The 12,512-nt window shown below is 41.4% G+C and overlaps 1 protein-coding gene across 2 annotated transcripts; it reads right to left on the bottom strand.

Annotated features, from left to right (window-relative positions):
• Positions 1 to 7,559: 7,559 nt before the first annotated feature.
• On the bottom strand, positions 7,560 to 11,667 carry LOC138900644 (two-component response regulator ARR2-like). Of its 2 annotated transcripts, XM_070187760.1 has the most exons (4): positions 11,446 to 11,667; positions 10,907 to 11,332; positions 10,666 to 10,739; positions 7,560 to 7,842 (listed from the first exon to the last, which is right to left on the bottom strand). In XM_070187760.1, the coding sequence occupies exons 1-4, from the start codon at positions 11,525 to 11,527 to the stop codon at positions 7,777 to 7,779; spliced, it is 648 nt and encodes a 215-aa protein (XP_070043861.1). In that variant the 5' UTR covers positions 11,528 to 11,667; the 3' UTR covers positions 7,560 to 7,776. The 2 variants fall into 2 exon arrangements, with proteins under 2 accessions (XP_070043861.1, XP_070043862.1); XM_070187761.1 differs by lacking the exon at positions 10,666 to 10,739.
• Positions 11,668 to 12,512: the final 845 nt, after the last annotated feature.

The raw sequence follows: 12,512 nt of genomic DNA, 5'->3' as shown, positions 1-12,512 counted from the left end.
GACAGATCTACCTTGAGTCTCCGGACAGCGGACCAATAGCAAAATCTGGATCAACCCGAGCCGGTATTAAAATCTGCACAGTATAGCCGACCCCATGTACTGGTAAGTGTCGAGCCTAATCTCAACGAAGTAGTGACGAGGCTAAGGCAAGGCACCTACAAATCAACCTTTACAATTTAACAGTGTATATACAAATAACATAAATGAAGAACTAAACAGGAAATGTCGGGAAGGGAACATACTGAGGGGAAAACAAGATAAAGAACTACAATAGAATGATCACCGGAACAATCAATATACCATGAATCAACTGGAATAGTGAATACAGTAAGGAAAAATGCAAGGCATCTCCCTTCGTGCTTTTACTCTCAATCTCACCATAAAATTAATAGAAACGACACGACATCACCCTTCGTACATTAACTCTCATATCATGGCACGACATCACCCTTCGTGCTTTTACACTCACAATATGGCACGGAATCAGCCTTCGTGCTTTTACACTCACAATATGGCACGACATCACCCTTCATGCATTAACACTCACAATATGGCACGGCATCACCCTTCATGCATTAATTCTCATATCATGTCACGACATCACCCTTCGTGCATTAACACTCTCCCTTACCATAATGCAATGCATAAATAACAACAGGGAGATAGAATAACAAGTACAAACCTTACTTCAATATTTGGTTCCACAATACAAATCTCAACTTTTAAATAAATACTCTATTACCAACAGAAAATTCGTAAACATGATAATGACAATCAATTTAACAACAGAAGTATGACACGTAACAATTAGGCATAGGAAGTAATATAAGTTTTCTAATTCCCTCAAGTCAGGGTTAGATACAACACTTACCTCACTCCAAAGGCCACTTAATTCTCAATCACAACTTTTTCTTTGGAATTCACCTCCAAATCACTCTTATCTATTCAAAAATGACTCAATAATATCAAATATTGCCTAAGAAATCAATTATATTGCATAAATTAAATTTTCCAAAATTTTCCTCCAAAAGGTTGAAAAATCGACCCCGAGCCCGCTTGGTCAAAACCCGAGGTTCAGACCAAAATCCTTTTACCCATTCGCCCCTGAGCCCGAAGTTCTATCCAAAAATCCTAATTTCACCATAAAATTTCTAGATTCTAGGTTGAAATCTTGTTATAAGATGTAAAATATTGAAAGAAAAGAGTTAGGAATCACTTACATATGATTTGGGAAAGATTTGGTCTTTGGAAAATCGCCTCTTAAGTTTTAGGGTTTTGAAAATATGAAGAATGAATAAAAAATCCTGTCTATGTCCCTTTTATTCAGCTGCAGGTGTCGCAATTGCGACCTGAGCTTCGCAAATGCGAAGGAACATTCGCAATTGCGATGTCGTTCACAATCCCACTGCCTTCGCAAATGCGAGGAAAGTGACGCATTTGCGACAACTGAACCTCGCAAATGCGAGTAGATGTTCGGATTTGCGTACCTGCCCTTCCTAGGCTTATGATCGCAATTGCGATGAAAGCCTCGCAATTGAGGACCATGCTATGTTCGCATTTGCGATGCCTGATCTCGCAATTGCGAGATCAGAGGCCTGCAACTGTTTCAGTTATACCAGTAAAATTTTCTAACTTCAAAACATCTTGTGGCCTATCCGAAACTCACCCGAGCCCTCGAGGCTCCAAACCAAATATGCACACAAGTCTGAAAACATCATACGAACTTGCTCGCACGATCAAATCGCCAAAATAACACCAAGAACTACGAATTTAGCACCAAATCAAATGAAATTCTCAAGAACACTTTAGAATTCATATCTTCTCAACTAGGCGTCCGAATCACGTCAAATCAACTCCGTTTCTCACCAAATTTCACATACAAGTCTTAAATATCATAATGAACCTGTACCGGGCTCCAGAACTAAAATACGGACCCGACACTAACAATTCCAAACATCAATCAATTCTTAAAAATAATTAATTTTCAGACTTTTAATTTTTATCAAAAATTTTATAACTCAAGCTAGGGACCTCCGGATTCAATTTCGGGCATACGCCCAGGTCCCATAATTCGATACGGACCCACCGGGATCGTGAAAACACTGATCCGGGACCATTTACCAAAAATGTTGACCGAAGTCAACTAAAATCAACTTTTTAAGGCATAAATTCTTCTTTTAATCAATTTTCAACATAAAAGCTTTTCGGAAACTTGCCCAGACTGCGCACGCAAATTGAAGAGGGTAAAAATGAGATTTATAAGGCTTAAGAGCGCATATTCGAGTTCTAAAACATAAGATGACCTTTTGGGTCATCAGATTCTCCACTTCTAAAACAACCGTTCGTACTCGAACGAATATAGAAAAGTACATGGGCTGGTGAAAAGGTGGGGATATCTACTCCTCATATCGGACTCGGACTCCCAAGTAGCTACCTCAATAGGCTGACCTCTCTATTGCACTCGAACTGAAGGGTAACTCTTTGATCTCTACTGGCAAAGTTGCCGGGTTAGAATTGCCACCGGCTCCTCCTCGTAAGTTAAATCCTTGTCCAATTAGACAACGCTGAAATTTAACACATGGGACGGATCACCGTGATACTTTTGAAGCATGGACACATGGAATACCGGATGAACAACTGCTAAACTGGGTGGCAACGCAAGCCTATAAGCCACCTCTCCCACTCTTTTCAGAATCTCAAAAGGTCCGATATATCTAGGGCTCAACTTTCCTTTCTTTCCGATCCTCATTACACCATTCATGGGTGATACCCAAACTAACACTCTCTCTACAACCATGAATGTAACATCATGAACTCTATGGTCAGCATAGCTCTTCTACCTCGACTGAGCTGTGCGAAGTTGATCTTGAATAATCTTGACCTCATCCAAGGAATCCTGTACTAAGTCTGTTCCCAATAACCGAGCCTCTCCCGGCTCGAACCACCCAACTGGGGACCGACACCGCCTACCATATAATGCCTCATAGGGAGCCATCTGAATGCTCGACCGGTAGCTGTTGTTGTAGGCGAAAATATGCAAGGGGAAATATCTGATCCCACGTTCCTCCGAAGTAAATAACACAAGTGCGAAACATATCCTCCAAGATCTGAATCGTACGCTCGGACTGCCCGTCCGTCTGAGGATGAAATGATGTGCTCAACTCAACCCGTGTACCCAACTCACACTGAACTGCGCTCCAAACGTGCGAGGAAAACTGCGTACCTCGATCAGAAATGATAGACATGGGCACACCATGAAGATGGACGATCTCACGAATGTAAATCTCTGCCAACCGTTCCGAGAAATAGGTAACTGCCACAGGAATGAAATGCGCTGACTTAGTCAGCCTGTCCACTATAACCCACACTGCATCGAACTTCCTCTAAGTCTGTGGGAGTCCAACAACAAAGTCCATAGTGATATGCTCCCACTTCCACTCGGGAATCTCCATCTGCTGAAGCAAACCACCGGGTCGCTGATGCTTATATTTCACCTATTGACAATTCAAGCACCGAGCCACGTAAGCAACTATATCTTTCTTCATTCTCCTCCACTAATAATGCTACCGCAGGTCCTGGTACATCTTGGTAGCGCCCGGGTGAATAGAATACCGAGAACTGTGAGCCTCCTCAAGGATTAACTCACGAAGCCCATCCACATTAGGCACACAAATATGACCCTGCATCCTTAAAACTCTGTCATCTACAATAGTAACCTGCTTGGTACCACCGTGCCGCACTGTGTCTCTAAGGAAAAGTAAATCAGTATAGTCATCCTGCCGATCTCTTATGCGCTCAAACAAAGAAGACCGAGCAACTGTAAAAGTGAGAACACGGCTGGGCTCAGAAATATCTAGCCTCACGAACTGGTTGGCTAGGGCCTGAACATCCAATGCTAGTGGTCTCTCACCAACTGGAATATAAGCAACGCTGCCCATACTGGCTGACTTTCTACTCAAAGTATCGGCCACCATATTGGCCTTCCCGGGATGATACAATATGGTGATATCATAGTCCTTAAATAGCTCCAGCCAGCTTCTCTTCCTCAAATTGAGTTCCTTCTGCATGAACAAATACTGCAAGCTCCGATGATCAGTGAATACCTCACATGGCACGCCGTAAAGATAGTGCCTCCAAATCTTCAGCGCGTGAACAATGGCTGCCAACTCTAGATCATAAACATGGTAATTCTTCTCGTAAACCTTTAGCTGCCGCGAAAGATATGCAATAACCTTGCCACCCTACATCAACAACGCACCCAGACTAATACGAGATGCGGCACAATATACTGTATAAGAACCTGAACCTGTGGGTAACACCAATACCGGTGCCGTAGTCAAAGCAGTCTTGAGCTTCTGAAAGCTCGCTTCACACTCGTCTGGCCACCTAAACGGGACACTCTTCTGGGTCAATCTGGTCAATGGGGCTGCTATGGATGAAAACCCCTCCACAAATCGACGGTAATAGCCAGCCAAACCCAGGAAACTATGGATCTCTGTAGCTGATGTGGGTCTAGGATAGTTCTGGACTGCCTCAATCTTCTTAGGATCCACCTGAATACCCTCTGCTGATACAACTTGAGCCAAGAAAGCAACTGAACTCAACCAAAACTCGCATTTTGAGAACTTAGCATATAACTAGCTGTCTTTCAGAGTCTGAAGAACGATCTGAAGGTGCTGCTCATGCTCCTCTCGACTGTGGGAGTAGATAAAGATATCGTCAATAAACAGAACCACAAAGGAATCCAAGTAGGATTTGAACACCCGGTTAATCAAATTCATGAATGCTGCTAGGGCATTTGCCAGCCCAAATGACATCACTAGAAACGCATAATGCCCATACCGAGTCCGAAAAGCTGTCTTAGGAACATCGGATGCCCTAATCCTCAACTGATGGTAGCCAGATCTCAAATCAATATTTGAAAACACCTTGGAACCCTGAAGCTGATCAAATAAATTATCAATCCTCGGCAATAGATATTTGTTCTTGATGGTGACTTTGTTCAACTGCCGATAATCTATATACATCCTCATCGATCCATCTTTCTTCTTCACAAATAACACAGGTGCACCCCAGGGCGAGACACTAGGTCTAAATCTGGCGGGGCCATGCGATATGGCGGAATAGAAATAGGCTGAGTGCCCAGAGCCAAATCAATGCAGAAATCAATATCCCTGTCGGGTGGCATCCCCGGCAGGTCTGCAGGAAACACCTCTGGAAACTCACTAACAATTGGAACCGAATCTATGAAAGGAAACTCCGCACTAGAATCGGGGACATAAGCCAAATAAGCTAGACACCCCTTCTCGACCATATGCCGAGGCTTCACATAAGAGATAACCTTGTTAGCAGAATGGCCAAGATTCCCTCTCCACTCTAATCGAGGTAAACCCTGCAAGGCTAAGGTCACCATCTTGGCATGACAATCTAATATAGCATGATAAGGTGACAGCCAATCCATACCCGGTATGACATCAAAATGAACCATGTCGAGAAGTAGAAGATTTACACGAGTATCAAGACTCCCAATGGTGACCACACACGAACGATAAATACGATCTACAACAATAGCATCTCCCACTGGTGTGGACACATACATAGGAGCACTAAAAGAATCACGGGGCACAACCAAATAGGAAGCAAAATAGGATGACACATAGGAGTAAGTAGATCACAGATCAAATAAAAATGAAGCATTTCTATTGCAATCTAAAACAATACCTGTGATAATAGTGTCAGATGACTTAGAATCAAGTCTGGCTGGGAAAGCATAACACCTGGGTTGGGCCCCACCACCCTGAACTACGTCCCTGGGACAACCTCTAACTGGATGGTCTCCACCTCTAATGGTCTGACCTCCACCTCTAATAGTTTGGCCTCTACCTCTGGCTGCCTGACCCTTGCCTCTGGCTGGCTGAGCAGGTGGTGCAGTAACTGGTGCCGAAACCATGGCACGAGAACTCTGATGCTGTGATCTTCCCATTGCTTGAGGAAAAAATCTAGCAATGTGCCTCGGATCACCACAAGTATAACATAACCTCGGCTGCTGTGACTGTTGACCCTAAAACTGACCTTGTCGACCTGAATAACCACCCTGATAACATTGGAGTGGAGGTGCATTGTAGGCTAGCTTGTCGAAATAATGCATCTGAGGGCCACGACCACCTGAGGCACCGTGGGATGCTTGGAGCGTTAAAAGTAATGACCTGGGAGGATGGCCTCTACCAAAAGTACTCATTCCTCTAGATGATGCACCGCTGAACTCACCGGAATGACGAGGTCTCTTGTCAGATCCCTGACCTCCTTGAGTAAGAACCATTTCGACTCGTCCGGCGACATTAGCAGCCGCCTGAAAAAAAATATCACTCCCAGTCTCCTTAGCCATCTGCAATCTGATAGGCTGATCAAGTCCATCAATAAACCTCGTCACCCTCTCTCTTTCGGTAGGAAGCAGAAGAATAGCATGACGGGCCAAATCCACAAAACGGGTCTCACACTGAGTAATAGTCATACTGCCCTGCTGAAGACGCTCAAACTGACGGCGACGCTCCTCTCTCAATGTAATAGGCAGAAACTTCTCTATGAAGAGCTGAGAGAACTGGTCCCATTGGTCTGAAATGCAGCAAAATCAACTCCATCGGTCTCCACTATACCCATTTTTCGTAGAATCTCGTGGCAGCGGTCAAGGTACTCCTTGGGATCCTCTGAAGGAGCACCACTGAAGTGAATAGGAAAGAGCTTGGTAAACCTGTCAAATTTTCATAATGCCTCAGAAGACATAGTTGGCCCATCTCCGACCTGTGCCGCAATAACCGGCTGAACTAATCCGACTGACTGAGCTGCTGGAGCCTGATATCGGGGAGCTATCTACTCCGGAGCAGGAGTGATGGGAGTCTGGGATCCTCCTCCAGCTTGAGAGACTGCTGGTAGCATGGGAAATGCGCCAGTCTGGGCCACACTCTTCATAAGGCCCACCAAACGAACCAAAGCGTCCTGAAGTATTGGTGTAGCAATGAACCCCTCCGGAAACTGAGCTGGTCCTGCAGGAACAGTCTTGGCTGGAACCTCCTCGTCAAGCTCTATCTAAGGCTCTACTATTGGGGCTGCTGCTCGGCCCCTAGGCTGAGCCCTGCCCCTGCCTCGGCCTCTGGCACACCCTCGGCCTCGACCTCTTCCTTGCGTAGGAGCTGTCACTGGAGGCTCTGGCTACTGCTCAGCTGAGGAAGCAATACGTGTTCTCGCCATCTACGAGAGAATAAAAGTAGAAGAGTTCAATCAGTATTGAGAAAGCAAAATCGCACAACAGAGAAGAATAGAAGTGAAACTTGTTCCTAAACTTCATAACCTCTGGAAGATAAGCACGGACGTCTCCGTACCGATCCTCCAGACTCTACTAAGCTTGCTCGTGAATCATGAGACATAGAAAACCTGGTGCTCTGATACCAACTTGTCACGATCCGAAATTTTCCACCGACGGGACCGTGATGGCGCCTAACATTTTACTTGCTAGGCAAGCCAACATTAGAGAATCATTAAACCAATTCCTTATTCTCATTCAGTAATTAACAATAATTAACTAATATGAAATATAATAATAAGTGCGGAATATCATAAAACTATATTAATTACTACCACCCGGATCTGGAGTCATAATTCACGAGCATTCTAGAATTTACTACAAGTAATAATTTGGAAGAAATACAACTGTCTGAATGAAAGAAACAGTAGAACAGAAAAGATAGACGAGAACTTCAAGATCTATGAACGCCGACAGATCTACCTTGAGTCTCCAGACAACGGACCAATAGCAAAATCTCGATCAACCCGAGCCAGTATCAAAATCTGCACAGAAAGTACAAAGTGTAGTATCAATACAACCGACCCCATGCACTGGTAAGTGTCGAGCCTAACCTCGACGAAGTAGTGACAAGGCTAAGGCAAGGCACCTACAAATCAACTTGTACAATTTAACAGTGTATATACAAATAACAGAAATGAAGAACTAAACAAGAAATGTCGGGAGGGGGCCATACTGAGGGGAATACAAGATAAAGAACTATAACAGAATGATCACTGAAGCAGTCAATATACCATAAATCAACAGGAATAGTGAATACAGTAAGAAAATATGCACGACATCACCCTTCATGCGTTTACTCTCAATCTCACCATAAAATTAATAGAAACGGCACGACATCACCCTTCGTGCATTAACTCTCATATCATGGCACGGATTCACCCTTCGTGCTTTTACACTCACAATATGGCACGACATCACCCTTTTTTCTTTTACACTCACAATATGGCACTGCATCACCCTTCGTGCATTAACACTCACAATATGGTACGACATCACCTTTCGTGCATTAATTCTTATATCATGGCACGACATCACCCTTCGTGCATTAACACTCTCCCTTACCATAATGCAATGCATAAATAACAATAGAGAGATAGAATAACAAGTACAAACCCTACTTCAATATTTGGTTCAACAATATAAATCTCAACTTTTAAATAAATACTCGATTACCAACAGAAAATTCGTAAACATGATAATGACGATCAATTTAACAACACTAGTATAACACGTAACAATTAGGCATAGGAAGAGACGATATAAGAAAACGGAAGAAACATGAAAAAACAGGTAAATTGGAGGCGAATAAGTACTCGTCACCTCACACATACGCTGATCACATGAATTTCACTTAGCAAGTAATCTAAGGTTTCTAATTCTCTCAAGTCAGGGTTAGACACAATACTTACCTCGCTCCGAAGGCTACTTAATTCTCAATCACAGCTTTTTCTTTGGAATTCACCTCCAAACCACTCTTATCTATTCAAAAATGACTCAATAATGTCAAATATTGCCTAAGAAATCAATTATATTGCATAAATTAAATTTCCCAAATTTTTCCTCCAAAAGGTTAAAAAATCGACCCCGGGCCCATTTGGTCAAAACCCAAGGTTCGGACCAAAATCCTTTTACTCATTCACCCCCGAGCCCGAATATGTAATTAGTTTTGGAATCCGATCTCAAATTGAGGTTTAAATCCTCAAATTTCGAAATTCCTAAGTTCTATCCAAAAACCCTAATTTCACCATAAAAATTCAAGATTCTAGGTTGAAATCTTATTATAAGATGTAAAAGATTAAAATAAAAGAGTTAGGAATCACTTACCTATGATTTGGGGAAGATTTAGTCTTTGGAAATTCGCCTCTTAAGGTTTAGGGTTTCGAAAATATGAAGAATGAATGAAAAATCCCGTCTAAGTCCCTTTTACTCAGTTGCAGGTGTCCTAATTGCGACATGAGCTTCGTAAATGCGAAGGAACAATCGCAATTGCGATGCCCTTCACAATCCTGCTGCCTTCGCAAATGCGAGGAAAGTGATGCATTTGCGACCACTGAACCTCGCAAATGCGGGGAAAGTGACGCATTTGCGACCACTTAACCTTGCAAATGCGAGTAGATGTTCGCATTTGCTAACCTGCCCTTCCCAGACTCCCTTCGCAATTGCGAAGGTAACCTCGCAAATGCAAGAACTGCTAGCCCAGACTTCTGATCGCAATTGCGATGAAAGCCTCGCAATTGCGGACCCTGTTATGTTCGCATTTGAGATGCCTGATCTCGCAATTACGAGATCAGAGGCCTGCTACATGTTCAGTTATACCAGCAAAATTTTCTAAGTTCAAAACACTATGTGGTCTATCCGAAACTCACCCGGGCCATCGGGGCTCCAAACAAAACATGCACACAAGTCTAAAAATATCATACGAACTTGCTCACGCGATCAAATCGCCATAATAACACCTAGAACTACGAATTTAGTACCAAATCAAATGAAATTCCCAAGAACACTTTAGAATTCATATCTTCTCAACTGGACGTCCGAATCACGTCAAATCAACTCCGTTTCTCACCAAATTTCACAGACAATTCTTAAATATCATAATGAACCTGTACCGAGCTCCGAAACTAAAATATGGACCCGGCACTAACAATGTCAAACATCAATCAATTCTTAAAAATAATTAATTTTCAGACTTTTAATTTTTATCAAAAATTTCATAACTCAAGCTAGGGACCTCCGAATTCGATTCCGGGCATACACCCATATCCCATAATTCAATACGGGCCCACTGGGACCGTCAAAATATGAATCCGGACCCGTTTACCAAAATTGTTGACCGAAGTCAACTAAGATCAACTTTTTAAGGCATAAATTCTTTTTTTCATCAATTTTCAACATAAAAGCTTTCCTGAAACCTATCCGGACTACGTATGCAAATCGAGGAGGGTAAAAATTAGATTTTTAAGGCTTAAGAGCGCATATTCTAGTTCTAAAATATAATATGACCTTTTGGGTCATCACAGTTTGTAATCTAAAATTTTGCTCAGTAGTGAAGTTGAAATTCTACAAGGGTAGGTCGTGATTTTTTATCCCGTGAGCTAGGAATTTTTCACGTAAAACTCTATTGTATAATTACTTACAGCTGTATGTGTGTTATATGGGAACTAATAGAGAACCTAATTCTCTATATAAGTTTGGTAGACCCTTGGGTTCTATCACGAACATTTCAATGACAGTAATTAAGAAAACATACAAAGAATAGCACAATGATGATTAATAAAGACAAAATTCAAAACAAATTCAGATACCTGCAAATGGTTCGCGATCTGTTTCTGAGTCAAATTTGGAATATCCATCATCTTCATAATAAGTTTAGGATGGGCTAAATCGACAGGGTAAGACAAAATATGAGGATTCAGTCGTAAACTAATGTACACTTAGAAATTTTTTTTTACTAAAGATTACCTCATTTTCTATTGTCTTTCACCAATTCTTGCTTTTTTTTTCCTGGTTTATGCTATGATAACAACTAAGTTTTTATAAACATACCTTTTTTTCCTAACTTGCGAACGGCCTTCTTGAATTTCTTTTCAAGATCAGGTGTCCAATGCAGGCGTCGCCTTTTCTCCATAGCTTTTTCCGAAACCAAAGAACGATCCTCTTCTTCTGAATCACCATTTTTAACTTGTGTCTCCTCATCAGTAATTCTCTTTCCCTTAGACCCTTCTGCTGAATTCACTATGCTTTTTCCCTTTGTGTCTTGCATTTTCTTATTAGCACAAGATGTATTGTCCATTACTTCAACTTGATTATTAGCCTTACTGTTTTCTGATTTTTGACTTGCTTTCTTTTGGTGCCTATACACATGTTGCCATATATTCTTGAGTTTCTTTGCTGAAATTGGCATATAAAAGAAATATACCCCTTGTGCCACTGCTTGTTCCACCATTCCCCTCTTCACATTTGATGACATTACTAAAAAGAATGAAATTTCAGAACCAAATTCCAAATAAGGTATCCAAAAATAGAAAAATTGACACATTTCAATAGTCCTATATTAATTGAGAATTTGAGAAATTTGGTCTTACAAATAATCGGTATGTCTTTGATGAGTTGAGTGCCGTTGATGAACTCAAAGCAGTCCATTTCTGGCATGTTGACATCCACCATGAAAAGGTCAAATTGATCGATCCGATTCGCGGAGAATGGACAGAGCTACAGTTGCTTGTTCAATAGTTGTTATTGTAACACAAGGAAGTTATATACATTCTGTAACATCGTCACAATTCCCTTTTTTCCAGATTTCTTGATTCTCTAGAAATGTTATGTTTACTATCTCTATATATATGTATATAATTTTTGGCGAAGGGGTTTAAATGACCAGCATTTGGTTGTTGTATCTCCGGCCCACCTGTCATGTGCAACTCAATAATTTTTCTTGGACTAAACACGTGACTGTTTCAAAGGTGACATTGAGACTCGGACCTAAACCTAAAACCTCTGCTTTCTCTCATGTTACCATGTTGTTATACTTTTCATAAATTCACTTCTTTTACTATAGTTAAGTATTTGACTTAGAACATTTAAAAAAAAAACAAAGAAACAGAGCTAGATACATATAGAAGAACAAATTTAAGAAGAGACCATACATATAAAAATTAGTGCAAAGTCTTTAAAATGCAACTCATTTTTTTGTTTCCCACCTGATGTTCGGTATACTTATTGGCGTCCAACAAAATCCGGCCCCGAGGGGGTGGTAAAGCACTCCCTAAGAGGTGACTGCATACCAAGGACTCGAACTTTAGATCTCTAAAATTGCTAAGTCATAAAAGATAAGAATGTGCCTTTGAAAGAGTGTTCTTCAAGAGCTGATGCTAAGTTTAACGGAGAAGTTGTATCATTATCAACCAAGAGTATTCTAAGGCCACAAAAAGATGCAGGAACATCTATTTTACTAGCTTTCTCATAACCCAAACTCTCAAAATCCATCTCTTAGCATATGAAGATTTTGAGGATTTCCTCTTTCTTTGGTTTCTTTTTTTTCTACCACCTTATACTACACAAAGGATAAAATCTAGCTAAGTTACATAGAGAAGGGATAAAAAATTAATGTGCATTTCTTATCTAAAGGGAATTCATATATTTTTTATTTTTC

This window comes from Nicotiana tomentosiformis, chromosome 10 (genome assembly GCF_000390325.3).
Source record: "Nicotiana tomentosiformis chromosome 10, ASM39032v3, whole genome shotgun sequence".
Taxonomy (NCBI): Eukaryota; Viridiplantae; Streptophyta; class Magnoliopsida; order Solanales; family Solanaceae; genus Nicotiana; species Nicotiana tomentosiformis.
The sequence above is the reverse complement of the archived record's forward strand: the minus strand, read 5'-3'. Positions and strand labels throughout refer to the sequence as shown.

Bases quoted from the DNA above. Each gene is read 5' to 3' on its own strand.
- LOC138900644 (XM_070187760.1), bottom strand. From the start codon at position 11,527: ATGGTGGATGTCAACATGCCAGAAATGGACTGCTTTGAGTTCATCAAC. The intron at 10,740-10,906 runs GTATGTTTATAA...CTGTCGATTTAG, and splicing joins TCGCAAGTTAGGAAAAAAAG to CCCATCCTAAACTTATTATG. The intron at 7,843-10,665 runs GTATCTGAATTT...CTTTCTGTGCAG, and splicing joins AGATCGCGAACCATTTGCAG to ATTTTGATACTGGCTCGGGT.